The sequence below is a fragment of the Cheilinus undulatus genome, linkage group 21 (assembly GCF_018320785.1).
Source record: "Cheilinus undulatus linkage group 21, ASM1832078v1, whole genome shotgun sequence".
In the NCBI taxonomy this organism is placed as follows: Eukaryota; Metazoa; Chordata; class Actinopteri; order Labriformes; family Labridae; genus Cheilinus; species Cheilinus undulatus.
Genome location: NC_054885.1, coordinates 38,108,775 through 38,133,472, shown reverse-complemented (window position 1 = coordinate 38,133,472; position 24,698 = coordinate 38,108,775). Strand labels below are relative to the sequence as shown.

At 39.7% G+C, this 24,698-nt stretch overlaps 1 protein-coding gene across 3 annotated transcripts in view; it reads left to right on the top strand.

Moving 5' to 3' along the window:
- Positions 1-22,607, top strand: part of LOC121529452 (nucleus accumbens-associated protein 1) — a 36,406-nt gene extending 13,799 nt beyond the window's left edge. For 2 of the 3 annotated variants that reach the window (XM_041817325.1, XM_041817324.1), the window contains exons 2-8: positions 2,438-2,591; positions 4,447-4,713; positions 5,791-6,427; positions 7,122-7,292; positions 10,925-11,030; positions 11,188-11,285; positions 14,571-22,607. In XM_041817325.1, coding sequence (XP_041673259.1) covers positions 2,466-2,591; positions 4,447-4,713; positions 5,791-6,427; positions 7,122-7,292; positions 10,925-11,030; positions 11,188-11,285; positions 14,571-14,881 — 1,716 coding nt within the window. In that variant the 5' untranslated portion in view covers positions 2,438-2,465 and the 3' untranslated portion in view covers positions 14,882-22,607. The remainder of the gene's footprint in view (positions 1-2,437; positions 2,592-4,446; positions 4,714-5,790; positions 6,428-7,121; positions 7,293-10,924; positions 11,031-11,187; positions 11,286-14,570) is intronic. The other variant, XM_041817327.1, reaches the window with a different exon arrangement.
- Positions 22,608-24,698: the final 2,091 nt, after the last annotated feature.

Here is a 24,698-nt window from a genome sequence, read left to right as displayed (position 1 = left end):
GCTTATCGCTGGATTAGTTTTATAGTTCACTGTTACAGTTGTATAGTTATTGTGGGTACAGAGGGCATTTAATGTGAAGTCCTAGTACTTCTCTCTCTGTAATTCTGGTAAACAAGGTAATGCACACAAATCCTGGGCCAAAGAGAAAATAACTGGTATGATATTACTTAGAACAAAGCAGCCATGTTGCTGCCTGGACACAGCCTTTATATCTCGGCTAAAGGGGCTTTAATTCACTTTAATATTGACATAATATAGGAATCTTGGAAAGAGTGCAGGGTAAGGGGGGCTGTGTGCCTCTGACTGTTTGGAGAAGTGCGTGGAAACATGTTATGCAGTGTTTGTTCACTTTAATATTGACATAATATAGGAATCTTGGAAAGAGTGCAGGGTAAGGGGGGCTGTGTGCCTCTGACTGTTTGGAGAAGTGCGTGGAAACATGTTATGCAGTGTTTGTTTAGGCCACACGCATTTGCACATAGAATAACAGAATGTGACCCAGTTATCCAAGGACACCAGGATTTTATAGCTCATTGAAGACAGAAAATAAAAAGGCTTTTACTGAGCCTGCTCCTGGCAATAACAACTTCTGGAAGGCTGGAGTGACGTATAGGATTAATGCAATGTAGATTATCCATGGAAGCTTCAACAGAACTTTGTTTCAAATATCAACGTCCTGTGAGCCTGCCAAAGGCCTTCAGTGGGACTGTGTGGGGAAATATTTGTGGCCTATGTCAGCCGGGCATGCCAGGGGAAGTAATTCTTTTGCAGGATGACTTTTCTTTCTGTAATAGAGGCATTGAATTACAAATATCATGGCCCAGAGCTTATAACAAACATACATTTAATTTATTTTCATGTTTGCACCTTATATGGCTTTGCATAGGGAAGACTGTCAGCTTTTTTATGGTGTCACTTGATGTTAAAGCTTTACATTCCACCAACTTTCTCTCTTGGCATGGACTTGTTAGATTACACCCCCTCCCCATATCGTCTGCTGACCCCCCACCCCCCTTACTTTAATAAAAGGGCAGCAGATAAAGCTGTCAGTACATTTGCATGCATGAATCAAATTTCTCAAAGTCAGACTAGCACTCAGAGACCATAGCTGGAGACTGATTTTTACTTGCATTTCAGTTAAACACGCTGTTTGACTTTTTTTCCACATCCACAGTTTCTACATTTTCCTCAGTGTCTGCACCATGGGCAGAGAGAGAGTGGGTGACTTACAGGGTTTAAGCCCCAAATGTTTCTCCAAAAGTCCCCAGTCCTTAAGGCTGTTGAATTTCCTGCTTAGTGCCATGATCAATAAATGCAAAAGGAAATAATTTATAATGTACAAATTGATGTGAAAATTTGATTCTTGTAGGCAAACTAAATAAAATCAAACTTTTTAAAATTTCACTTCTTAGAGCTAGTGTAAAAACAATTTAAACATGATTTCAATTGTTGACATATTCTGTATTTTTGAAGGTATATGTAAATCTGGAAACTCACATATTGCTTTTTATGCTTTTTTTATTGATTGTGCCAATTATAAACTTCTACTCTTAATGCATTCCCTATCCATGTTATGTAAATGTATAATAATAAATATCAGACAGTTTCTGCACATTTTTAGCTTGAAGAAGTGAAATTTTTTTATCTTCAGTACAGTGTTATGGTTTTAGAATGATGGGCACACAAGCATTTAAAATAAATGCTGCTGGCTGTGAAGCATGCTCTATTTTGGATGCAACCTCGTCATTTTTGCCTAAATGTTTTATGGGTTTGTTGGTGTTTTAAATATAAATTTGTCTTAAAGATTGCTTGTATAAAGAGCATACCTTAGCATACCTTACTGGGGAAGCATACCCCTTGACCCCCCTTTGTTTGGGCTCTGCACCAGATATCAGACACTTCTGGCTCTGCCCCTCTTCTGCACCAAACTTTTTTACCTGGAAGTCAGGCAGTATAAATGTTAAGGTAACAGAAGTTAACTTTGTAGCACCTTACATTGCAGGATTAGCATGCATCATCCTTTTACCAAATGTTAGACAAAGAGCTTACCTTACAGAGCCTTTAAATTGTCCAATTTTAATAATTCAACATAAAATAAAACTTTCTAGATGCTTGCTAACTGTTAGCAAAGTCGGGATGTGTATGAGCACTCAGTACTTGATGAGGTCGCTGTTACTCAGATGTTTTTATGCTGTTTGAGGCTACAATTTATCAACTGTCTAAGCATTTTATGTATAGCCAATATTTATGGGTTTATCTAGCTCATTTTGAATTTGATGGCAGTAACACCTCACAAAAACAGTTGGGACAGGGCAACAGAAAGCTTGAAAAATAAAATAAGTCATGCACACAAAAACGTTTGTGTGAAAATTTCTGCACGCGATCCTTGTTCTAATTCAGTCTCTTTCTCTCTTTTGTCTCCCCTTTTCTCGTTTAGAAACTTTGTTGGTGTGCGTTGGCGCACCATGGCCCAGACCCTCCAGATGGCGATCCCAAACTTCGGCAACAACGTTTTAGAGTGTCTGAATGAGCAGCGGCTGCAGGGTCTTTACTGTGATGTCTCTGTGGTGGTGAAGGGCCACACCTTCAAGGTAATGATTAGACAGGCCGTGGGTCTCGTTTTGTAGGAGGTCAACAGTGAGCATCGTGTCCTGGTCTGAGGGAGGGGTAAACAAATACAGTGTAAGCAGTTTGAATGTGGAGGCCGTTGTTTGAATTTTTCTCTATTGTCTGACACAAAGACTGCAGGGATGATGCATGAATACGATTGTTTTAGTGTGTAATGTAATGTAATGCTAAAGCTCTTGGAATTCAAGTCTGTGTGCATTAATAGTATGGTTGCAAGATGTGCAAAGAGTGCAAGGCTGCTGACTAGGCATAATCAGAAGCATAAAACATGCAATAATGCAGGCAGATTTACATGACAGAGGTAAGATGATTTAAGATAGTCTATTAGCGTGATGTGCACATGAGATAAGACACTTTACCACAGTGAGCTTTCTTACAGCATTGGGTAAATAGATTAAATTAGTTTTAAGTACTGTTCGTTGGATAAATTGACTTAAGTTACCACAGAGAGCCTTCTTATAACATCTTGGTAACTCATTTTTTTTCTTAGCTTCATCCATCATTGTCCACTTAATTTTCTAGCCTCAGTCATTGAGTCAAACAGGACTGAGGCAGGCTAACTGGCTTCTTTTCTGCTGAAGAAAGGTGTGTGAACTGGTGCTGTAAACTGTACACACTTCTGTGGAAGAACAGCCACCTGTTACCAAAATAATAAAGGGTTAAAAACTGGTGACAAAGGAGCTCTGATGTAAAGGGTTGGACACCACTCTCCATGTTGAATGTTATTGCACTGTTAGATCAAATTTTAAATGATAATTTTAATAAGTAAAAGTTTTATTTTATTGCTTTAAAGATTCATATTTTGGTAAAACTGTTCTCTTTGCTTTGAGGTTGTTCTTCAGACTCATCCATGCATACTTTATCCCTGAATCCTCTGTGCTGTAACAGCATTTTAGACCCTGAAATTTTAATGACCAACAACCAGTTGAAAGAATTTTTCTCTTTCCAAGAGCACTGGAAGTACTCTATATCAGGATTACATCAAAGTATGTGTTGATTATTTGGTAGTGTTATTTTTTATTGAAGTCTAGTTTTTATTATTATTATCATTATTATTATTATTATTATTATTATTATTATTATTCTAGTGCCTTGCCTCATTTTTCTCCCCCTTGAACTTTAAGGGCTATGTCAGATTTAAAACATGAAATTGAAATGCACTGATTTTGGGTTTTTTCCCTTTAAATTACATTGAATTAGCCCTGAAAGTAGACATTAGCTGGAGCCATCCACCCATTGTCTTTTGCTTATCTTGGGCCAAGTTGCATTGGCAGCAGGTATGAAGAATTGCCACCTTGTTGTGGTGGAGGGGTTTTCATGTCCCTGTAAACGTGGGAGTTATGTTATTTGGGACACCAGCCCCCAGTCAGGTCTCCCACAGCACATTGGTCCCAGGGGCCGTATCAAAGTGAAGACCAATTCAGAAAATCCCAGTTGAATCAGATTGGTGTTACTCTGCCCTAAGGTGGAAAGCCAGGGCAGCCAGACCCTGGGGGGCTTTATGGGGAGTGATGGCTTCTCTTCATGGGGCCCAGGTGGGCTCCGCCAAAATAAACAACATGGAGCCGTTACCCTGTGGGTCCACCAGTTGTTGGGATGGGCAAAGGGGTCATTGCCAAGCAAGCATCTGCGGGATGCACGAGTTAAACTAAAGGCTGTTCGATGAAGTTTAAAGTATAATTGCCTTAAATCTAAAATTCATCTAAATTTACAGTTATAATTAAAACACTAAAAGTTCATGGGGAGAGGTAACTCATGCGAGATAACAGTTCTGACGAGTTCAATACAGTTTAACTCAACGATCTGTTTTTGTCGCAGGCCCATCGAGCTGTGCTGGCTGCTAGCAGTTCTTATTTCCGGGACCTTTTCAGCAGCAATAATGGAGGTGGTAGCAGCAATGAGACCAGCCCAACCATAGTGGAACTCCCGTCAGCTGTGCAGCCTCAGAGCTTCCAGCAGATTTTGTCCTTCTGCTACACGGGCCGTCTCAGCATGACGGTGGGGGACCAGTTTCTCCTCATGTACACAGCAGGCTTCCTGCAGATCCAGCAGATCATGGAAAAAGGCACTGAATTCTTCTTGAAAGTAAGAATCACTCCAAATAGTAATGTATTCTGCATAGAATTAATGTTTTAGTTGTTTGGCCTGTAGTTGTTAAAATATCTCATCACCAGTGTTAGCAGGAGCAATGTAAAAACATGATTAAGGTTCTAGATAAGGGCTGCATTTTCATCACATGCACCTCCATATTTAGGAGGTTCAGTGTTTTTTACTTTGAGTAACTGAGTCTCAAAAAAGACCAAGGAACTTATTTTAGCCCACAAAAAGGTCCCGCCAGTGGGGTGGAGTGCTCTCAGAGACTTTTCAGGTTGGACTTGCAGACTTTGTCTAATCTTCACAAATCTAAAGCACTTGGTGGAAACATAGACAGCTTTGGACCTAGTAAACCTTGTAATCCTTTGAAAATGAGTTCTTTCCTTGAAGAAGTCCTGAAAAAGTTTGGTGGAAAAGTTGCAGGAATCATTAACCAAGCTTTATGGAGTTAGAAAATTAGAATAATTGTGTCAGCCTGACTGAAGTTGGACTTTTAAATGCATCTCAGTCAGGAACACTCGTCATACATTTAACTTTTTTATTGCAAAATGGATATACAGTTTTACTTGGCAGAGAAGGTTCTGCTCTAAAGATGCTCCCTGGGTTAGTCAAGCAGCATGCTTTGACTTTCCAGGGGGCACATAGCTAGAAACCCCCAAATGGGCATATATGTTTATGACAAAGCATAACAAATACAATGAAATGTGTTCAAAAGCAATTCACCCATAGTAGCATGAGTCTGAATATGAGCATGCGACAAGCTTTATACTATAAAGGAGGAGGCAGGGGTGGAGGAGGGAAAGCTTTGCCAGCAGCAGCATGGTTCATCAGCATTACTTCAAGCAGGGATAAGTGAGAAGTACATCATGTTTAAATACACTGCTCTGTTGAGTAGGGTTGGATATCATTTAGGTTTTTTCGTTTACGGTGCTAAATCAATACTGTTTATATGGTGCCAGTTTATAAACGATGCCTGGGGTTAGTGTGGTGGTGGTGGTGGTGGGGGGGGGGGGGTTTGAAAGTCAGCAGGAGAATAAATGCTAAATAAATGTTTTTCTTTATATTTAGGTCTCATCCCCCAGCTGTGACTCTCAGGGCCTCCACGCTGAAGAGGCCCCTCCCTCTGAACCCCAGAGTCCTGTGACACAGACCAGTAATGGTGCAGCTCGGCCTGCATCCTGTGTGACACCGCTCTCTCTGGTGTCCCGAGTGAAGACAGAACAACCGGCTAACCAGCCGGAAGCCGCCACTCCTTACTCGGTGGTCTGCACTCCTGTCGCCAAGCGACTGTGGGAGGGCGGCAGCAGCCGAGATGGAGGTGGAGTGGGTTCAGGAGGAGGAGGAGGAGCCAGGAAGGCTGCTCGTTACTCCCAGGAAGCAGTGCGTGGCAGTGCCATCCAGAGTCCTGGGGCACTTGGACTGGCCATGGGTATGGGTGCCACGGCCACCAGCCTGGCTGGGATGGTGGCCAGTGGCGGGCTAAGCGGCACTGCTGGCACAAACGGGAGCTCAGCAGCGGGTCTCGGCGTGTCAGAGGGCGCCAGCCCTGGCACCCTGAGCACCTACGCCAGTGACTCACCCATCAGTTACCATGACGACGAAGAGGAGGAGGAGGGGACCGAAGAATGTGCTGAAGAGCAGTATCGGCAAATCTGCAACATGTACACCATGTACAGCATGCTCAACATGGGAGCTGCAGGTAATGGTAATGAAACTAAATACTTCTTTTATTCATTATTACTGTTTTATTTAATACTTAATAACGTATAATTACTCAACAGTTTATTAACGTTTTGTTATTATGGAAGAATTTGACTTGATGAAGGTGAAAAGCTGTTAAAAGTGGCCTACCTGGAGCTACTCACATTCTGGGATCACTCACAGAGCAAACTAGGAAACACACTTTTAACAGCTTTTCTCCCTCAATGAAGGAAAAAAATTCATGAAACCAAAACAGTGGTTCAGTGTTCAGTTACTAGATGTTATGGGGTGAAGTTTTTATTGAACTTAGTCCTCAATTTAAAACCGGAAGTAAACCACTCTAAGGTCACCCCTTATACATATAGTATAGGAGTGGTGAATTTAAGTAATACAGACATTTCAGTGAAAAAATTCCATATATTGTAGCTTCTGGTGCCATGTGAGGTGGCAGCTTTTTACAGCAGATCCCACCACTCGTGTCTCTTAATTTTATCTGTAATTAAGAGAAAATGTGCCATGTACTCAAAGGTTTATGCTCACTTATATCTCTGCTGAGATTCCCTGATCTAGTTTTATGGATTTAACATAATCCCATGTCTTTCTGGTTTTAGCTCTCATTGCTCTGTGTGCTCTATTTTATCTGCCTGTGTAGAAGTGATGTGGTTTTATTCTAATCTTGCTGTATTGTGTTTCTCCAGCTGCTGGGGAGCGTGTTGAGGCTCTTCCCGACCACACAGAGACACGGGGTCGGATGAGAGGCAGAGATCTAACATGTCTCCCAGCAGAACTCATCGCTCAGATAGGAAACCGCTGTCATCCCAAACTGTACGAGGAAGGAGACCCTGCTGAGAAACTAGAATTAGTCTCAGGTACGTTTGTCAAGTCCAGTTTTGCTGGAAGTTTTTCTTCATGTTGTGCACATACAGTTGCAAGAAAATGTGAACCCTTTGGGTTTTCTTGGATTTCTACATAAATTGGTCATAAAATGTGTTCTGATCTTCATCTCAGTCACAACAATAGACAAACACAGTCTGCTTAAACTAATACCGCACAAAAATTATATGTTTTCATATTTTTATTGAACAAAACATGTAAACATTCACAGTGCAGGGTGGAAAAAGTATGTGAATCCCTAGGCTAATGACCTCTCCAAGAGCTAATTGGAGCCAGGAGTCAGACAAACTGGAGTCCAATCAATGTGATGAGATTGGATGTGTTGGTCAAAGCTGCCCTGCCCTATAAAAAACACACACCAGTTTTGAATTTGCTGTTCTCAAGAAGCATTGCTGGATGTGAACCATGCCTGGCACAAAAGAGCTCCCAGAAGACCATGATCAAGAATTGTTGACTTGCATGAAGTTGGAAAGGGTTACAAAAGTATCTCTAAAAGTCTTGATGTTCATGTGTCCACGGTAAGACAGACTGTCTACAAATGGAGAAAGTTCAGCACTGTTGCTACTCTTCCTAGGTGTGGTCGTCCTGTAAAGATGACTGCAAGAGCACAGCGCAGAATGCTCAGTGAGGTGAAGAAGACTCCTAGAGTGTCAACTAAAGACTTACAGAAATCTCTGGCACATGCTAACATTTGTGTTGACAAATCTACATAAATAAAACATTAAACAAGAATGGAGTTCATGGGAGGACACCCTGGAGGAAGCCACTGCTGTCCCAAAAAACACATTGCTGCACGTTTTAAGTTTGCAAAAGAGCACCTGGATGTTCCAAAGCACTACTGGCAAAATATTCTGTGGACAGATGAAACCAAAATTGAGTTGTTCGGAAGGACCACACAGCGCTATGTGTGGAGAAAAAAAGGCACAGCACACCAACATCAAAACCGCATCCCAACTGTGAAATATGGTCGAGGGGCCATCATGGTTTGGGGCTGCTTTGCTGCCTCAGGTACTGGATGGATTGCTGCCATTAACAGAAACGTGAATTTCCAAGTTTATCAAGACATTTTGCAGGAAAACTGAAGACCATCTGTCCGCCAACTGAAGCTCAACAGAGGATGGGTGATGCAACAGGACAACGACCCAAAGCATAGAAGTAAATCAACAACAGAATGGCTTCAACAGAAGAAAATACACCTTCTGGAGTGGCCCAGTCAGAGTCCTGACCTCAGCCTGATTGAGATTCTGTGGCATGACCTCAAGAGAGCGATTCACACCAGACATCCCAAGAATATTGCTGCACTAAAACAATTTTGTAAAGAGGAATGGTCCAAAATTCCTCCTGACCATTGTGCAGGTCTGATCTGCAACTACAGGAAATGTTTGGTTGAGGTTATTGCTGCCAAAGGAGGGTCAACCAGTCATTAGCCTAGGGGTTCACATACTTTTTCCACCCTGCACTGTGAATGTTTACATGTTTTGTTCAATAAAAATATGAAAAAATATCATTTTTTTGTGCGGTATTAGTTTAAGCAGACTGTGTTTGTCTATTGTTGTGACTGAGATGAAGATCAGAACACATTTTATGACCAAATTATGCAGAAATCCAAGAAATCCCAAAGGGTTCACATACTTTTTCTTGCAACTGTATGCTTGCAAAAACACATAGAGGTTTCTTAGTACTCAGAAAAATTCCACATAATAGAACATGCAAGTGTTAAATCAAGGAATCTAAGCAGGACAATGCCTCTGACATGTATCTGGAAGAAGCTGTCCTCAGATGACTCGCCTTGGCATAGGCATGCAGATTATGCTTCATTCTTGTCCATGTGACTCGGTTTGTTTATGTAAAGAAAGTCCTGTGACAGAGTCTGTGTTACCTTACTGACTGACTTACATGCCTTTCAGTTTAGTGTTTAAATGACTAAGAAGAAGAATAACACATCAATATGAAAAGGAAGAGTTGTTTGGAATGAATAGACAACAAAAAGTTTAAAATGAGGATAAGCTATGATAGCAACAATGAATTGCTATCATGCAATGAAATATACAGAAAAAGACTGAAATGTAGCAATTAATTGCCTTTATAATAATGCTATTCATACATAAAGTTCATGAAATATTGTTGTTTTCAATGTTTTGAACTAAACCAGGGGTGTCCAAACTGTGGCCCAGGGACCAAATGTGGCCCACAGTCCATTTTTGATTGGCCTGCAGCAAGTTCTTAAAATTAAATGAAATATGGCCCACATTTCAGTTTTGTTTTTTGCTACAGTCTGCTAGAGAGGCAGTTTTACACTGCCTCCTCAGCAGACTGCAAGGCATCTGAACAAACCAGTGAAAAAAGCTGGCTGGAATCAAGTTGAACTTATTGGAGAATGTGGTGGAGAGATGCACACTTAAGAAGGTGGAGGCCATTCTGAGGAACATGGATCACCCACTTCATATCACCTTAAATGACCAAAAAAACAATGGTGGTGGACGGCTCCTCTCTTCACTGCAGGACAGAAAGATATAGAAGATCTTTTTTACCCTCAGCAATAAGACTATATGATTCTACTATAAACACATGAGACTCCAGACAAAAGAATTTCCCTTCGGGGATTAATAAAGTTATTATTATTATTATTATTATTATTATTATTTCAACATGACACTTGTGCTTGACTGTGTTGTACTTCTTGGTTTAAGCACAAGGCAATGCTACCATGCTAGTTTGTAAAAAAACATTTTGATAGTAAGAATTTATTGATTTGAGTTCTTTTGTAACTAAATTAAGACAACAATGTAAATGATAAACATATCAACAACCTAATAATTACAATATCTTGATTTATAATGCCCTGATGGATTACAGAGGCAAATAGCAGTACCGATGGTATTTTAGGGGCATAGCCAGTAGTAGCCAGGGCTGACCAGGGCTCCTTGAAATATCTTTACCATTATAAAACTGGTTTTACTAGCTTTAATATCCTTAAGGTAATGTATGTGAGGGTGGCCCCATCATCCTGATATATATTTGTATGCGGCCCTCAGTGAAAAAAGTTTGGACACCCTTGGACTAGACTGGATTATTTTCCAGGTTAAATGGAAATAAAGTCTGGGAATTTTGTCAAACTGGACCTCCAAGAATCTGAATTGGTTTAGTGTGTAGACCAATATAAGATGAAGATCCTTGAAACTGTTGTAATCTCTGTTGTTTCCCACATTTTTTGAAAGCAACACAACAAACAAAGGGCTCGTCTGGCTTAATTCACATTTTGTGATTCTCTAGATACCTGAATATATTTGCAAAAATACATAAAACGTGTTTTTGTAGAATCTGTCTCCTTTGAGATGTTGTAGTACTAAAGTAAAACTCTAAATAAACTTTCACAAGTAAGCAAAGCAGAGCTGTTCCAGTCTCCACCCACAGCTGTAATGTTTAATGTGAGTCAGAGTTGTCTCTACATAAACAAACACTGTGCAGCAGTAAATCAAATCCTGACTGTACACCACCCACACATTCTGAATCTGAACTGGTCAAACATGCCGTAAAATGAGTCATTAATAAAGAGAAGAGCTCGTCATGTTGTTTGCTGATATTCTCTCTGTGTGTTTGTTTGCAGGTACTTCTGTGTATATATCCAGAGCCCAGCTGATGAACTGTCATGTGAGCGCAGGGACCAGACACAAGGTGCTGCTGAGGAGGCTGCTGGCCGCCTTCTTTGACAGGTCTGTTACCGCTGCGTCTATTTCTGCAAGTGTTTCATGTTGAGTTAGCAAAAGCTTCGTTTTTATATAGAAATCAATGTATTTTTTTCTGCTGCTGGGAATAAACAGCTATTTTTGTATTCCTCTGTTCTGTTCTCATTCTTTTGTAATGTTTCAGGAACACACTGGCTAACAGCTGTGGAACAGGCATCCGCTCGTCCACCAACGACCCGAGTCGCAAGCCCCTGGACAACCGAGTTCTGCACGCGGTCAAATGTGAGTCTTCCTGGTTTTTATCTGGGGCCTGAGCTACGGAGAGAGCTCAACATAACCAGGGTTTCTTTGGTTAACTGGCTTTAATAACCTGCACAAATGGGATCATGCTTAAAGCTCACTCATAGCTGATGAATAGACCCAGAGTTTCTACGAGTGCTCTCACATGAAAGGTAATCATGAATCAGCAGATTGTCATATTTATAAAACTCCAAGCAAAATATATTAAATAATATGAAGTTCACCCAACTGCAGAGAAAAATGCAGGAAGAAGCTGCATAAAAAATAAATATATCCCCAAGTTTGATAGCCCAAAATAAGTCTGACTCTAGTACTATTCTCACAGGATTACCTTTATGTGTGGACCTCTGATTAATTGCGGTGATTGTTTGGTGCAGTGCACAAGCTTGTAAAGTATTAAGATTTACAGACATTTCTGAAAGAAATCTTGAAGGCGCTGCAGCAATGAAAACTGTGTATTTTTATTTCTAAAATTTACAAAAATTCAACATCATGGCATTGTGTTCTTACATCTTCATGAGTCCTAAACATACTGTCAACCCGCGTTTCCAATAGGGAAGGATCTCCCTTCGCTCTATCCATGGAGGCTGTGTTTGTCACCTGTTTATGATCAGACAGTGATGAGAATGACAAGGTAGAAATTCGAGCATCTATTGGATCATTATGCAACAAAAATAACCCTCCTCACTCAGATCAGCTGTTTTATACTAACCTCTGAATGTTGGGGCTAAATAGGATCAGGCACCTACAGAAGAACTGAAGCGCTGTACGTATTAAAAAAGCAGTGATGCACGCACATACATTTAGACACTAGAGTTTAAAAAGGCAAGCAAAAAAATAAGTTTTATAAAAAAAAAACATCATTTCTGAACATCAGCTGAGATTAAGCTGGTACTGATAGTAGCCCATATGTGCCAGAACTTTGTCGTCAATCTCCTGAGCAGCCTCTATTTTTTTTTTTTTTTTTTTTTTTTTTTTCTGATCTGAAAAAGCTGCGTCAAGCATAAAAAAGCATAATTACCACTCTTAATTTCAGAGATGCCAATTCACACAGGATTAGTATTACCTGTGGCCGTCTGTGTGCTGTAATATGGTCGGTAATTTTCAGACATGGTGGATTCACACAGGAGACGTCCTGCATGTTACAGGGTGTCTGCGGGCTTAAAAGTATCAATAGTTGATTGATCGATTTAGCCAAAATTTAAGGCTTTTAAAAAATGTTAAAATATCTAAAATACCAAATATAAGTTCTTAAATTTTGTTTTTATTGTTATATTAAAAATTTTACAATCTGCATGGACTTCTAAAATATTGAAATTTAAAGAACTCAAACTGAGCTATGGCTGGTAAGCGGCAACAGTCAGGTGATCACTGACACATTAATGCTATTAAATCAGAAAATGGATATGGAGTATTATAACTATATTGCAGTGGACATTTATAGCTCTTTTTCTTAAAAACTAAATGTGTGCTGTTCTACTTTTATGTTTTAACTGCAGTGAAAAACTTGAAATAAGTGTCTAGATTGAAGTATAAATACCTTTGCGCCGCCTAAGCAAACAGTAGGACCTTATATTCAGCTTTTTTTCATGGTCAAATTTCAGAATGCTCCAAGAAAGCCCAATTCCCATATTACAGTAAGAAATACTATCAGCATTTTCTTACCTTTGTTTTATATTTGTGTCCTATAGTATCAGAACAGAACCCACAGTAACTGTTGTTACTGTAGAGGGTTAGAAAATCACGATGCAATAGTCTTAAAATGTTTGAGGTGGGTCTTGAAAAAGGTCTTAAAAAGTATAGAATTTAAATTCAGATTTTCTGTAAGTACCCTGGATTATAACACATTGCCTGAAGTCCCTAGATAATACTTGTCCCGTGTATATAGGCCTTATATCTTTCCCGTCATCAGTGCACCTAGAGCCTGCTTTTTTGCTTCTGTGAGCCGATGGTGAAAGTACGTCATATCGGCCTGCACAAATGTGAGCACTACATACTTGTGTCTTGGTGCGTCCACGTCGCTCTGCATTACTAGCAACTAGAGTTTGAATTTGAAGTTAAAATCAAACCATGTAGATACTGGTTCCAATACTACAGCATTGGCTTAGCTAAAATCAAATATTTCCTCTAAATGATCTTTAAGAAACCAGAGACACGTCTGCAGTGATTCTGCTCTGTCTGTTATCCTTATTTTTGTGATTTTAAGGGTGTCAGTGTTAGTGCAGTGCTGTGAGGCTGTCATCAGTCCACTTTAAGGTTATAAAGGAAAACTTTAAGTGACTGTGGCTCCTTTTCATGAAGTCCAAAGTGGACTAAGTGTGCCACCTGCTGCAGCCTTATAAACACCTCTCTGCTGTAACATGAACTGACCACTAGGTGGCGTTGTGAAACTGGATGTGAGGGTCTGATTTTAGTATTGTCTGTCTTAGACTAAACTATTTATTTAGAAATTAGTTATGATTTTAACACCCTCAACAAGTAAATCTTGCTCAAATGCACTGGCAGATTTTCAACTTAGAAGCATTACAGGCCTTAAATTGAGCTTGTGTATCTCAAAATAAAATATTTATTTGGACTTGACAGATGAATATGTCTTAATATTTTCTTTAATATTTAAAATTTAAAAGAAATGATTTATGCAGCATTTTGTTGCGATATTTTCCATCACCTATTTAAGGTTGGCTTTAAGGTTGGCATTTTTGAGGATTTTTTTTTTTTGTTATTTTAGATAAATACGGATATTTTATTTATACTCAAATATTAGGATTTGATGCTGTTATTACTGGAAGTGTTGCAGATTGAAGAGCACTAATATTGTCTAGTCTTAGGATACAAATTACTTTCAGTTTTAGTCACATTGAAGTCATTTTAGCCTCTTTAGTTTTAATGTAGTAGATGGAAACTCAATAAAATGTCCTACATTTAAGTCTTAACTGTGCCAACAGTTGACTTAGTTAATCAGCCAAATTGTAATATTAAAATAAATGTAAAACACTCACTAATGCCCTTTAATCTGTTTAAATTCAATGATGATTTTAGTTTCGTTTTAGTCCCCTTGACAAAACTGGACTTAGTTTTTGCTTTCTTGATATAAGATATATTAAGAGCAACAAAACTGCTGGAATAAACTTTGGAATAAGCCAAACTTGTAAAAAGAGCAATCACAGACAGCCCTTACAACAGTGTTTTTTGTTTCTTCCATTGGCATTGGTTGTTGTCTAAGGTATTTGCTCACAGCATGAATATTTTCATCCCCTCTCTCATCAGTTTACTGCCAGAACTTTGCCACCAGCTTCAAAGAAAGCGAGATGAACGCCATTGCAGCCGACATGTGCACCAACGCCCGACGCGTGGTCCGTAAGAGCTGGATCCCCAAGCTGAAGCTGCTGATGGCCGAGAGCGACGCATACACCGCTTTCCTTCCTGACGGAGTCAAGATGGAGGACGACACCCTGAGCACGGACCCAGCCTTCGACCCGGCCTCCCTGGAGGCCGCGGGAGGTGTGGGCATGGAGTCTGGTGGCTCTTCAGGTGAATCACTACCAGGTGTGGGTGGGGATGGAGGACCCTTATTTTGAACTTCCTGTCCTGGGGGGGAAGGTTGAAATATGGTGACACACATAGCAGTATTCCCCAGCTCTGCTTGCCTCCTCACTCTTTGGCTGATCTCTCACATGTGACTGTCTGTACTACACCGCAGGGTCGACAGCTGTCGGCTCGCTGACGTAACCAGGACGTGAAAACTTTAACTCTTGCTTTATGACCGTACGACGGAGCTAGATGAAGAAAGGGAGAGAGGAAGAGGGTGTTAAGTTTTCTTCTAACAGCCCTCTGCCTCCCCTTGTCTTTTTAAGGTGTATAACACATCCACTGTTGTTTATTAAATACATTCCCTGAAATGCGGGCGGCGGGAGCTGCGTGTGCGAGGAAAAGATGGCTGGATGGACGGGCTAGGAGAAGAGGGGGCAAGTGTATTGAATGTAAGTGTCAGTGGCATTTTTCTCTATGCAAGCCTGACATCTTGTACTCCAGCCTCGGAAAGGGAACTTCATTCAAAGTAGGTAGAAAATTTAAAGAGCACTACCTGTTCTTCCTCCCCCTGCACCCTCAGCTCATCAACCTGCAAGTATTCTTCACCCTGCATCCTTCTGAGACCAGAGAATCTCACCTGAGTGTTTCACTGTGCAGTCTTATAGAATTATATCCCATCTTTGTTTTCAAATCTTTTCTTTGTCTATAAACTTAAAAAAAGAGATGCAGAGTGAAGGGAAGAGCTTTTTACTGAGATGATTGTAAAGATAACTGAAAGGCAACAGGTTTTAAAGATGGTCATATTTTTAGAGGATTAACTATATTTATACAAGTGCTCATGCCAAGAATACGGGGTGAGCAAAGAGAGCGGGAGGGATTGTTTTAAAATCTCGATCTTCATGTTTTATCGAAAGAGGTCTTAAATAAGGAAGAGTGCTATTTTTGCAGAAAAAAGCAGTATATTAAAGCAGTCTTATCATAGGACCCATAGACATTTATTTTTATCTTGATAGAAGCGAGTGATGGAATGATGAGCGGTTGAACTGCTAAATTTAAAACATTTCATCTTCTGCTCACGAGCTTAAAGGAAAACCGAGACTGACAGAGCTGGCTTGACTGTTTTCTGTGGCCACGTTTACACGAAAATGATCCAGGGGTACTGAATTGTTGTTTTCTTTTTCCAAAAAGTTCCACACTAAGGTGACATTATGAAAACCCAGCATGCCAGATGGACTGTTTTGCATATCTGGGTATCTGGATAGCACCCCATAGTTGGTGTCTGGGAGGGTAGAACCTGTCAGAAAGATCTGGGAGGATGATTAGACAAATATTCTGTCGGTCACATTCATTACAAGCCAATCAGAGCTAATAAACACATGACAAAGGGCCAGCATGGTAAAGAAACAGGCTGCTGCTATCATTGTTAAGTATCAGTGAAGCCTGTAAGAAACTCAAAGTCCAGCAGAGAGCAGAGCAAAAACCTGGACCATCTGTCAGTGTGCTTCTTCACTCTTCTTTTACTAGAGAAATGTCCAGTTCTGATCAAACTGCCACTATCCACACTGGGAATGCGCGATAAGACGATGTCAGATCATAAATCTGCTAAAGATGCAGAATCAGTTTTCTTCTAGTTCTTCTATACTCCCTCACCCTTCCTCTTCTGCTTCCCGATGCAGCAGTGATTTTTGGCTGTAAATGATACTGAAACTTAAGATTTAGTTCTTAATATTTCTCACTGACCTATATGGAGCTGTCGTGGTTTTCTGAACCATCAGTGTGCAAAAAAAACATTTAATTTGTACATTCTGCACAGAGTTCAAAAATTTTTCTGATGAGCTCAGAGGACTGCGTCCTAAACCGTCTGCTGAGGTTCAAACAGGGAAGAGATCAACACTGCGGCCAGCGGAGAAGAGTGTGGTAGAGGGTTAGTTATTTACAGCCGTTCCACCTCCCTGCACAAGGTTTACCTGTCAGGATAACAGAATCATGAGTAAAACTTTGTAATATCAGTGTCTTTTTATGGAGGGAGGCAATGATTTCCACAAGGTCCAGACATTGATTGTTATTTTAAAATATTTAAACAGTATAATCATTGATTTCCATGCATTTCTTTAGCATACATGCATGCTGCTGCAGGATCACAGCCTCCTCTCTCCTTCACTGTGAGCAGCAGATACAATAATGACACCACTTCTCTGAATAAACATATTTCCAACCTCTTTAAAATTCTGTTCAGATAAATACAGTCACTACTTTACTGCTTAACCACGTCTCAGAAATTGATCATCTTCTGGGTTTTGTTTGTACGCACTTAGTTCAGCAGTCTATAAAGACGAACTGTGATATTAAGATGCATATGAACAGGCAACTCATGCAAAGCTACAGCTGTAGGGAATCCCATTCTTTAAAATGAAAATGACTGTGTTAAAGTGTGCCTGATATACACTAAAATAAATTTAAAACGCAAAAGAGGACACACAAATCATAGTTTTAAAGTGGCAACTATGAAACTGCAAATTTTGAAATATTTAATGCAAAAGAAAAATTTAAAAACTTGACTTTTAATCGCAGAATTAATGCATCACACAAATTCTGTGGGGAATAAGTTTGTATTTCTGGTCATTACCTAAGAAAATTTTCCTAAAACTGAATGGAAAAAAAGGTGATAAAATAGAGATCAAGATCCGGCTATAAAAAGATGTGATATAATATTTTTACCATACTGCCCACCCCGAGTCCACTCTCCTCTCTTGACTAAACCAAACCTATAGCCAGGTTTAGCTGAAGTGAGCGACACACTCATGCTTGCACCCTTTCCTTCAGCAGAACACGTGAACATTTTTGGACCAATGACCAACACAGACAGAACTCAGCAGTCTGCCATGGTCATTGTAGTCTCCCTGCTCATGGCGATTGACTGGAACTGTAAAGAACTGTTTCCACTTTTAGCTGACATTTTACACAGTGACTGAAACAGTGCAACTTTCAGTTTGAACCCGTAAAAGCCAAACAGACTAAAGGTTTCCATCGTTGGCTCTGATCGTGTAAACGTGGCCTAAGATAACCATTTCTTTTAGGTTAAAAACCTGCAACATTTGCCTCCTCCAGTTGAACATTGCCCCACAATTTTGAGGCTCACTTCAGAAATACAAATGATATTAAGATTTGAAAACAACTCTGCCAGTTTTCTCTCTAATTTTGAGGAAACATTCTTCTTTTTGTGCAAATGCAACTCTAACCCTGAACTATTGGATGTGCCTTTTTGTTTAAATTAATAAGTAGAAGCCTGGTGGGAGCAGTGGTGTCATGAGGGGGCAAATAGCATGAAGCGAAGAGGCTTTATGGTACTATCATGTATGTCTGAAGCAGATGTTTAGTGAAGAAGGAGTCTGTTCTGCATGGCTGTGTGTTTTGGTATGTAGTTTTTCCATGTATCTAATGCACCACCTCTTTGATTTTGCACCTTCTGTGAGAGGTAGAGTGGAGGTTTCTGCACCTTAATGAGAAGAACCGTTGGTTCATGCACCTTTCTGAAAAATGTCGTGTAGCACCTGAAGCCCTTTAGATGGTATTTTCTTCAGTTTCCCACGTCTGCCTGTTTTAAAAAGTGGCACAAACCCCGGCTGTAAATAATCCAGAAGACTGTTGAGTTTAATCCCAAGTGTTCTTCCTTTCTGTTGCTGGATGCACCTGATTCTTCTGAAATGTCAATAACTGACCTTTTTATGTGAACGTCTGTGTTTGTGAATGCATGTTGACCTGGAGCTTACAGGGGATTCATTCTTCCTAGTGAGGGCGGATACAAGTGACAGTGGTCTGAGTGTGATTTAGGAGTTTGTACTTAATCTGAAATGCTTTCAAAGATGACAAGGGGTGTGACGAACGCTCATGTCACCAGATCTTGCGATATTAAAACAATATTTCTCATTGCCATAATGGCGGATTCTGAAATCACCTTAGAAGATGCCCCTGTCTTTTTGTTGTGATCTGATGGATGTTGAGCCCAGTTCAGACCAAATAATCCCAACTAGATGAGTTAAATCTTGCTTTCGACAGGCCTCTCTGCAGTGTTCTGAAGGCCTGTCAGTTCACATCACTGCAACAGAAGACGAGGATCATCTTCATAGCAGCGACTCTCACAGTCACTCTGTTTAAAGTGCTTATTTCATGCAATAAGTCTGTCTCTACAGGAAGGACAGTTCTGCACATTCACTGTTTTTTCTGTATTTTGATCATCATTAAAAAGGAACATCAGGCTGTCCCAGACGCTCTAGTTGCTTCACTAAACTTCGGTCTGAACTGGGCTTAAAAATGCATGCTTTGAGTCACGACACAATACGTAAGCAGTGGTATCATTACAGGATGATTGAAAGTTAAAACAATTAAAAGTGGGCCTGCCCTGTGATGCATTTTGTGACTGTTGTTGGATTTTAAGACCGTTTTTACAGTCATATATTTTGTCTTCAACGTTTTCTCAAAGATAAGGGAAGACATGAAACCAGTATCGTGAGCTGAGTGTATCGTCACACCCCTAAAGACGACTGGTAACTTTCTCCTTAGAGACATTTCTTAAAGGTTTTATTTTTCTGAAAACAGCTTTAGTGTAAAAAGTAGTTATTTTTTCAGTCATATTGAAAATATAACAAGAGGTATAATAGATCTAGCTCAATCTACTTTAATTTTTGATTAATAAAATCAGGATGAGTTTACTTCAACGGACAGAACAAAATGCAGTACCTTGTAAGTATTCTGTTAAGGGTAATGCCAACAAAACCTCAGTATGCTTTGCATTTGACTGTAGATGCCACATGAGCATCCCTCCCCCTCTTACCTCTTTGAAGACTGCTGTGCTTCCTCTTCTTCACGCAGCTGTTTCAGGTTTCACTTCCTCACATTTATTCATGTGTTTCACAGATGCAAAGCAGCGCTTTCAGGTAGTTCAATCTGAAGTATACTCTTCTATTTGCTCAGTGGCTTTTTCACCAAGTTTACACAAGTTTAACACAACTCAAGTTACATCTTTTTGTTTTCCTGTAACATTTTCAATCACTGCACCACCTTAAGTTCCATTCCCATCATTTTTATTTTAATGTAGCAAAATTATAACTAGTTTTTTTTTTTATCATTGCATGATGAGGTCTGTTATTTTCGGTTTAAAAAAACCTCAAACTGAAGATTTTTTAATCAAATTCACCTCAATATCAGATCCCTAGACTGTTTCATGTAGAGTTTATTTACAGGAAGAAGTTTGAGTGGAATAATCAGGGCTGAACCGTTCAAAAGTTCTAGTCCAGACAAAAATGTCTCAGATTAAGTAATCCAATGATTTTATAATCCAGCTCATGTTTATGCCACATTTTCAGAGAAAAACCAGCTTGGAGTAACACGATTCAAGCAGATTTTTACACATTTTAAATTTGTAAATAGATATAATAGAAAAAGGTTTGTTTAATTTAATAATTTTCTTACATTTTCCCAGAATGAAGCTTTCAGCTGGGATCCTGATTTTGGGATCAAAGTTTTTGAATCACCTTCAAAAGTTTTAAACAGCACAAAAGATTTTATTCAGATTCAAACCAAGATGGGATCTTACAGGATTAAGCAATCCTGATTTAAAGTTTTGCTCTGATTGCTTCAGTCCTTTGGGTTATGAATAGGCACAGGACCTTGGGATGCCTCAGGCTGCAGACCTCTACAATGGGGCGACCTTGACTGTGGGGCAGGAAGTGACATGCTAGACCTTGTTGGGGTTTTCCTTAGCTTTAGGTTTCAGGAGCCTAACCCTCTTTAGGTTTTCCTTAGTTTGTGGTGTGTTAAATTTAAATTACTCCCCCTCAGTACATTTTTTTGTATTTATTCATAAAATTCTGCAGTTGTGTGAAATAGCCACTTACTGTAACATCTGACACCGAGCAGAAAATATACTTCCTTCATTCCGTACGTCAGTCTGGCTCCAGCTTTGGTAATGTACTTCACTTCTGCCCCGTGGTTGAGGTCGCCCCCCTTTAGAGGTCTACAGCAGAAAGAACCACCATAGAGGTCTGCAGATCCTATTTAAGGCCTTGAATTTAATCTAGAGGTCATTTGAGACTTCATTCTAGCAGTTATGTTTTACTCTGTGATAAATCTCATTTTAAATCTAGCATTGTTCTTGTCCGAAAAATACAAAATAAAATGAAGCTTCACACTGCTGCTCGAGCGAGCTGCTTTCCTTTAATAAAGGCCTGGTAATGATCGTGTTCTTTGCAGAAGTACTGACAAAAATAAAGCAGCGAAACTTTTAAGAAAGGATCAGACTGTTGTAGGACATTTTAAAAGATAAATAAGCTTAATGTTGAGAAAGAGGTGAAACAAGGGCTCTAATTAGTTTCCTACATGTTACACTGTGACCCACTGAATGGCGTGTTCTCCATCCTGAGTCTCTAACTCATGCTGAGATATCACCACTGAATCAGCATTGATTGTAAGGACATCATCGTCACAGTAGCAGAAATTTAAACTGGGATATGAAAAAGCTATCGATGCCGTTTTGATATCACTGAAACAAAAGTAGAAGTCAGATGTACCAATACTGGGAATGTTCTTGATTTTAGCTCAGATTTTAAGAAAACTTCTGACTCGACATTGCACAAATGAAGCCGATGTTTGTGGTGCAATTTTTTGAGAATGCATTCCTTTCCTCCACACCTGTCCAGTGAAGCAGGTGATTTTTTTTGGTGTCGATACTATTGATTATTAATGTCATAGTCAGTCTATACATTTCTTTTTTTTTTTTACAAAGTAAAAAGAAATGTCCATTCCAGAAACCCAGCATCTGCAGGATTGGACTGTATTTGTCGACTAGTCTGACCTTGGCTGAAATAACAATGATATTATTGTTTAAGGGCACGGTATCAGAGATTCTGACCAGTTTGTGGACCTGCTTTACACCTCAGCAGCTCAGCCCAGGTACACACACATTACAGATCCATCAGTTCAACTGTGGCGCCTCATGAGCAGAGCTTTTTTGCGCTAGTTTGAATAAAGGCCGTTTTAGCTCCACATGAACACGTTTGTTCTCATCATGCACACCTTTATCTCATTCTTCTTTCCTCCCATCTCATTTGAAGTTATTTCACCCCCACATTCGTGTTTATGCCTCACACATGTAGACCTACACACTTGAATGGATAAGGTGTGGCACGGCATGGGGAACCTTTTATCACTGAACAGTACATATATAAATATGATAATACACATGTATAGATAAAGACTGTATATTATATATAGACATGCACATAGAGGTCAGATTGTTTGTTGTGCACTCGCAGCATGAGGTATATATTTACCCAGAAACAACGCTTCACAACCTGTGCAGTAACTGGTCTGCCCATGTCTTGGCCCCTGCTCCTTTCCCTCTGTAACCCCGTAGCACCAGTGGACATCCTGTACTCGTCATCCTCCTCTTTCTGTGTTCCAAGTGCCAATAACTTTGTGAAAGCCCTGTAACTGTGACCCAACATTATCAAAGGTAATTGCACATTAACGACTGTAAAATAAATAAATACAAATCATAGAGAAAATGTCTCCATGGATTAAATAATGAATATCTTAATAAAAGATTTGTAACAATTTCTGTGTAGGTGCTTTTTTTGCTGAAGTGTTAAAGGTACAAAAAGTAGAATTATTGCACTGACATGTCGACCCGTGTTATATGTATTTTAGTTGAGTTCTTACATTGCCACAAACATTTCCAACCATTTTCAAAGCCAAAGAAGTCCTTCAGTTTTCAGTTTTAAAGGGACATGATTGCCATGACAGTTAAAAGAGGATTAACGCTTAATATCAGTTAAAAGACTATTATATAAGAAAGCTCAAACTGCTACAGGAAGCTGCCGCCCTATTGCTGTATCTCATTAATGTTTATGCGGATTACTTAGAGGCCCTAGCATTTGCAGCAGAACGGCCCAACTTTTCAAAAGCTTGAGAATAAAACCTACTAGCCTCTCTCAGGCAGAAGGAGAGAGAAAGGACTGCAGTAAGATTTCAGTAAAAGTCCGAGCTTTAAGCAACAAATGGACATTCTCTCTGCAGGCAAGTTTTCATCAAGTACAAAAAAAGTATTTAAATAAAGATTCCAACTCAATTTCTCATCCTGCTCTTGCACCATTTTACTTGGATAATGTTCTTTTTGCTGTTCGATATAAAGATGAGATATTTTATTTTCATTTGTAGCTGAGTAAAGTGAGCTTGTATGAAGTGAAATGCATGCTTCTGCAGGCATAGGTGCACAACAGTAAATAAAAGTATCATCAACATAAATATATATCATGTCCAAGGCAATTAATGTAGATAGTAGAGGGCCTGGTAATGAACCTTGTGGTACCGTCTTGTGAATTTGTAGTACCAAACAGGCTGGGTCCTATTAGTGAGATAGTAAACCACCCAACAGCACACTCTGTAAACCTTGTGGAACCCCATGTTTTTGCAATTTTTTTTTGTCTGTATTTTATTTTGTTAGAGTTTCAACCCTTTAAAGTACAGATGTTTGTTTTGGACTATCTGGACTGTCAGAATGTGTGTGCTGCGAGGATGTCAGATAAATGTATCCTAAGTTATATGACCAGAAAGACCAAGTTTAAGAACAAAACAGAACTTTAATCTCATAGAACGTCATACAAATCACACCCAGATCAACAACGAACAAGCCTTTTCACATCTGTGTTTAGTTCTACAGAATTCTTCTATAAGGAGAGAAATTACAACTTTCTAACAAATGCACAACTTAAACTATTGCTTCATTTATCTCCATAAAAACGAATTCACAGTTTGCACAAACGTAGTATTTCTGTGCATAAAATGCACATGAATCCCATTCTAGGAGCCCACACATCCTTTTATCGTTATTTGGGCCTGCTTTTTCATCTTTGGCTGGCCATGATTGGTCACTACTACGAAGGAAACAATAGAAGAAATTGGAGCATCGTGATTGGCCAACAGGAAGTTGTTGTCTTTCACTTAGGTGTCAGTGCTACGTTTTTGTTGGAAGAACATAATAAATAGTCATCATGGATTTCGCAGTGTGGATTTGTTGTTTCAAAGCTCTGGAAAAATTTGGTGCTTTGCACCTGGACTGAAAATGTTCTGTAAGTGATTAAAAACTCCAGGAGCCGTCTGTAGATCAGTAAAAAGGTAAACTTCAGATCACAGTTAACTCCACAGAGATCTGTGTATTACAGATGGTCAGTGATTCAGCAGGGTCCAGAGGGTTAAAAATGATCTAATAAGATTCTGTGATCAACAGGGTCAAAGGCCGTAGAGAAATCTGTAAGAGAGATGGACGCTATCACTTAAAGCCTCAACAATACAGTGGTAGCACCATGGCTTTCTCAGAGTCTGGACTGAAAAGAAGGAAAGGAGGTGTAAAACAGATATTCTGTTATTCAATCACTGATTCAAGCATTTTAGACAATGGAGAGCTTGGGCATCAGTCTGTAATTGTTTCAGACAGAACAGGCCTTTCTGGCTTTTACCCAAATTCCAGATGACCAGTCCGTCACTGTAGACCCCTTTGTCATTAGTTTCTCATTCTGTTGCCCAGTCCCCCCTTATTTGTCTGGACTATCATCCATTTGGAGTTCGTCATATTTGTTTTGATTGAGAGCCCCCTGGCAGTGAGATTTATATAGAATGAGTTTAACCCTGTAGGACCTAAACCATCAAATTACTACTGCTGATACTAGAACTGATGCTATGAACTGAGGCGTAAGAGAGGTTGCAGTCCCCGTTGCACTTTTTAGGATGAACTCCCAATCTTGGAGCTGTTCAGTGCATCTCTCTCTCTTCCTCCACACTTCCTGTTTCTGTAGATCTGTCTTCTTCTCA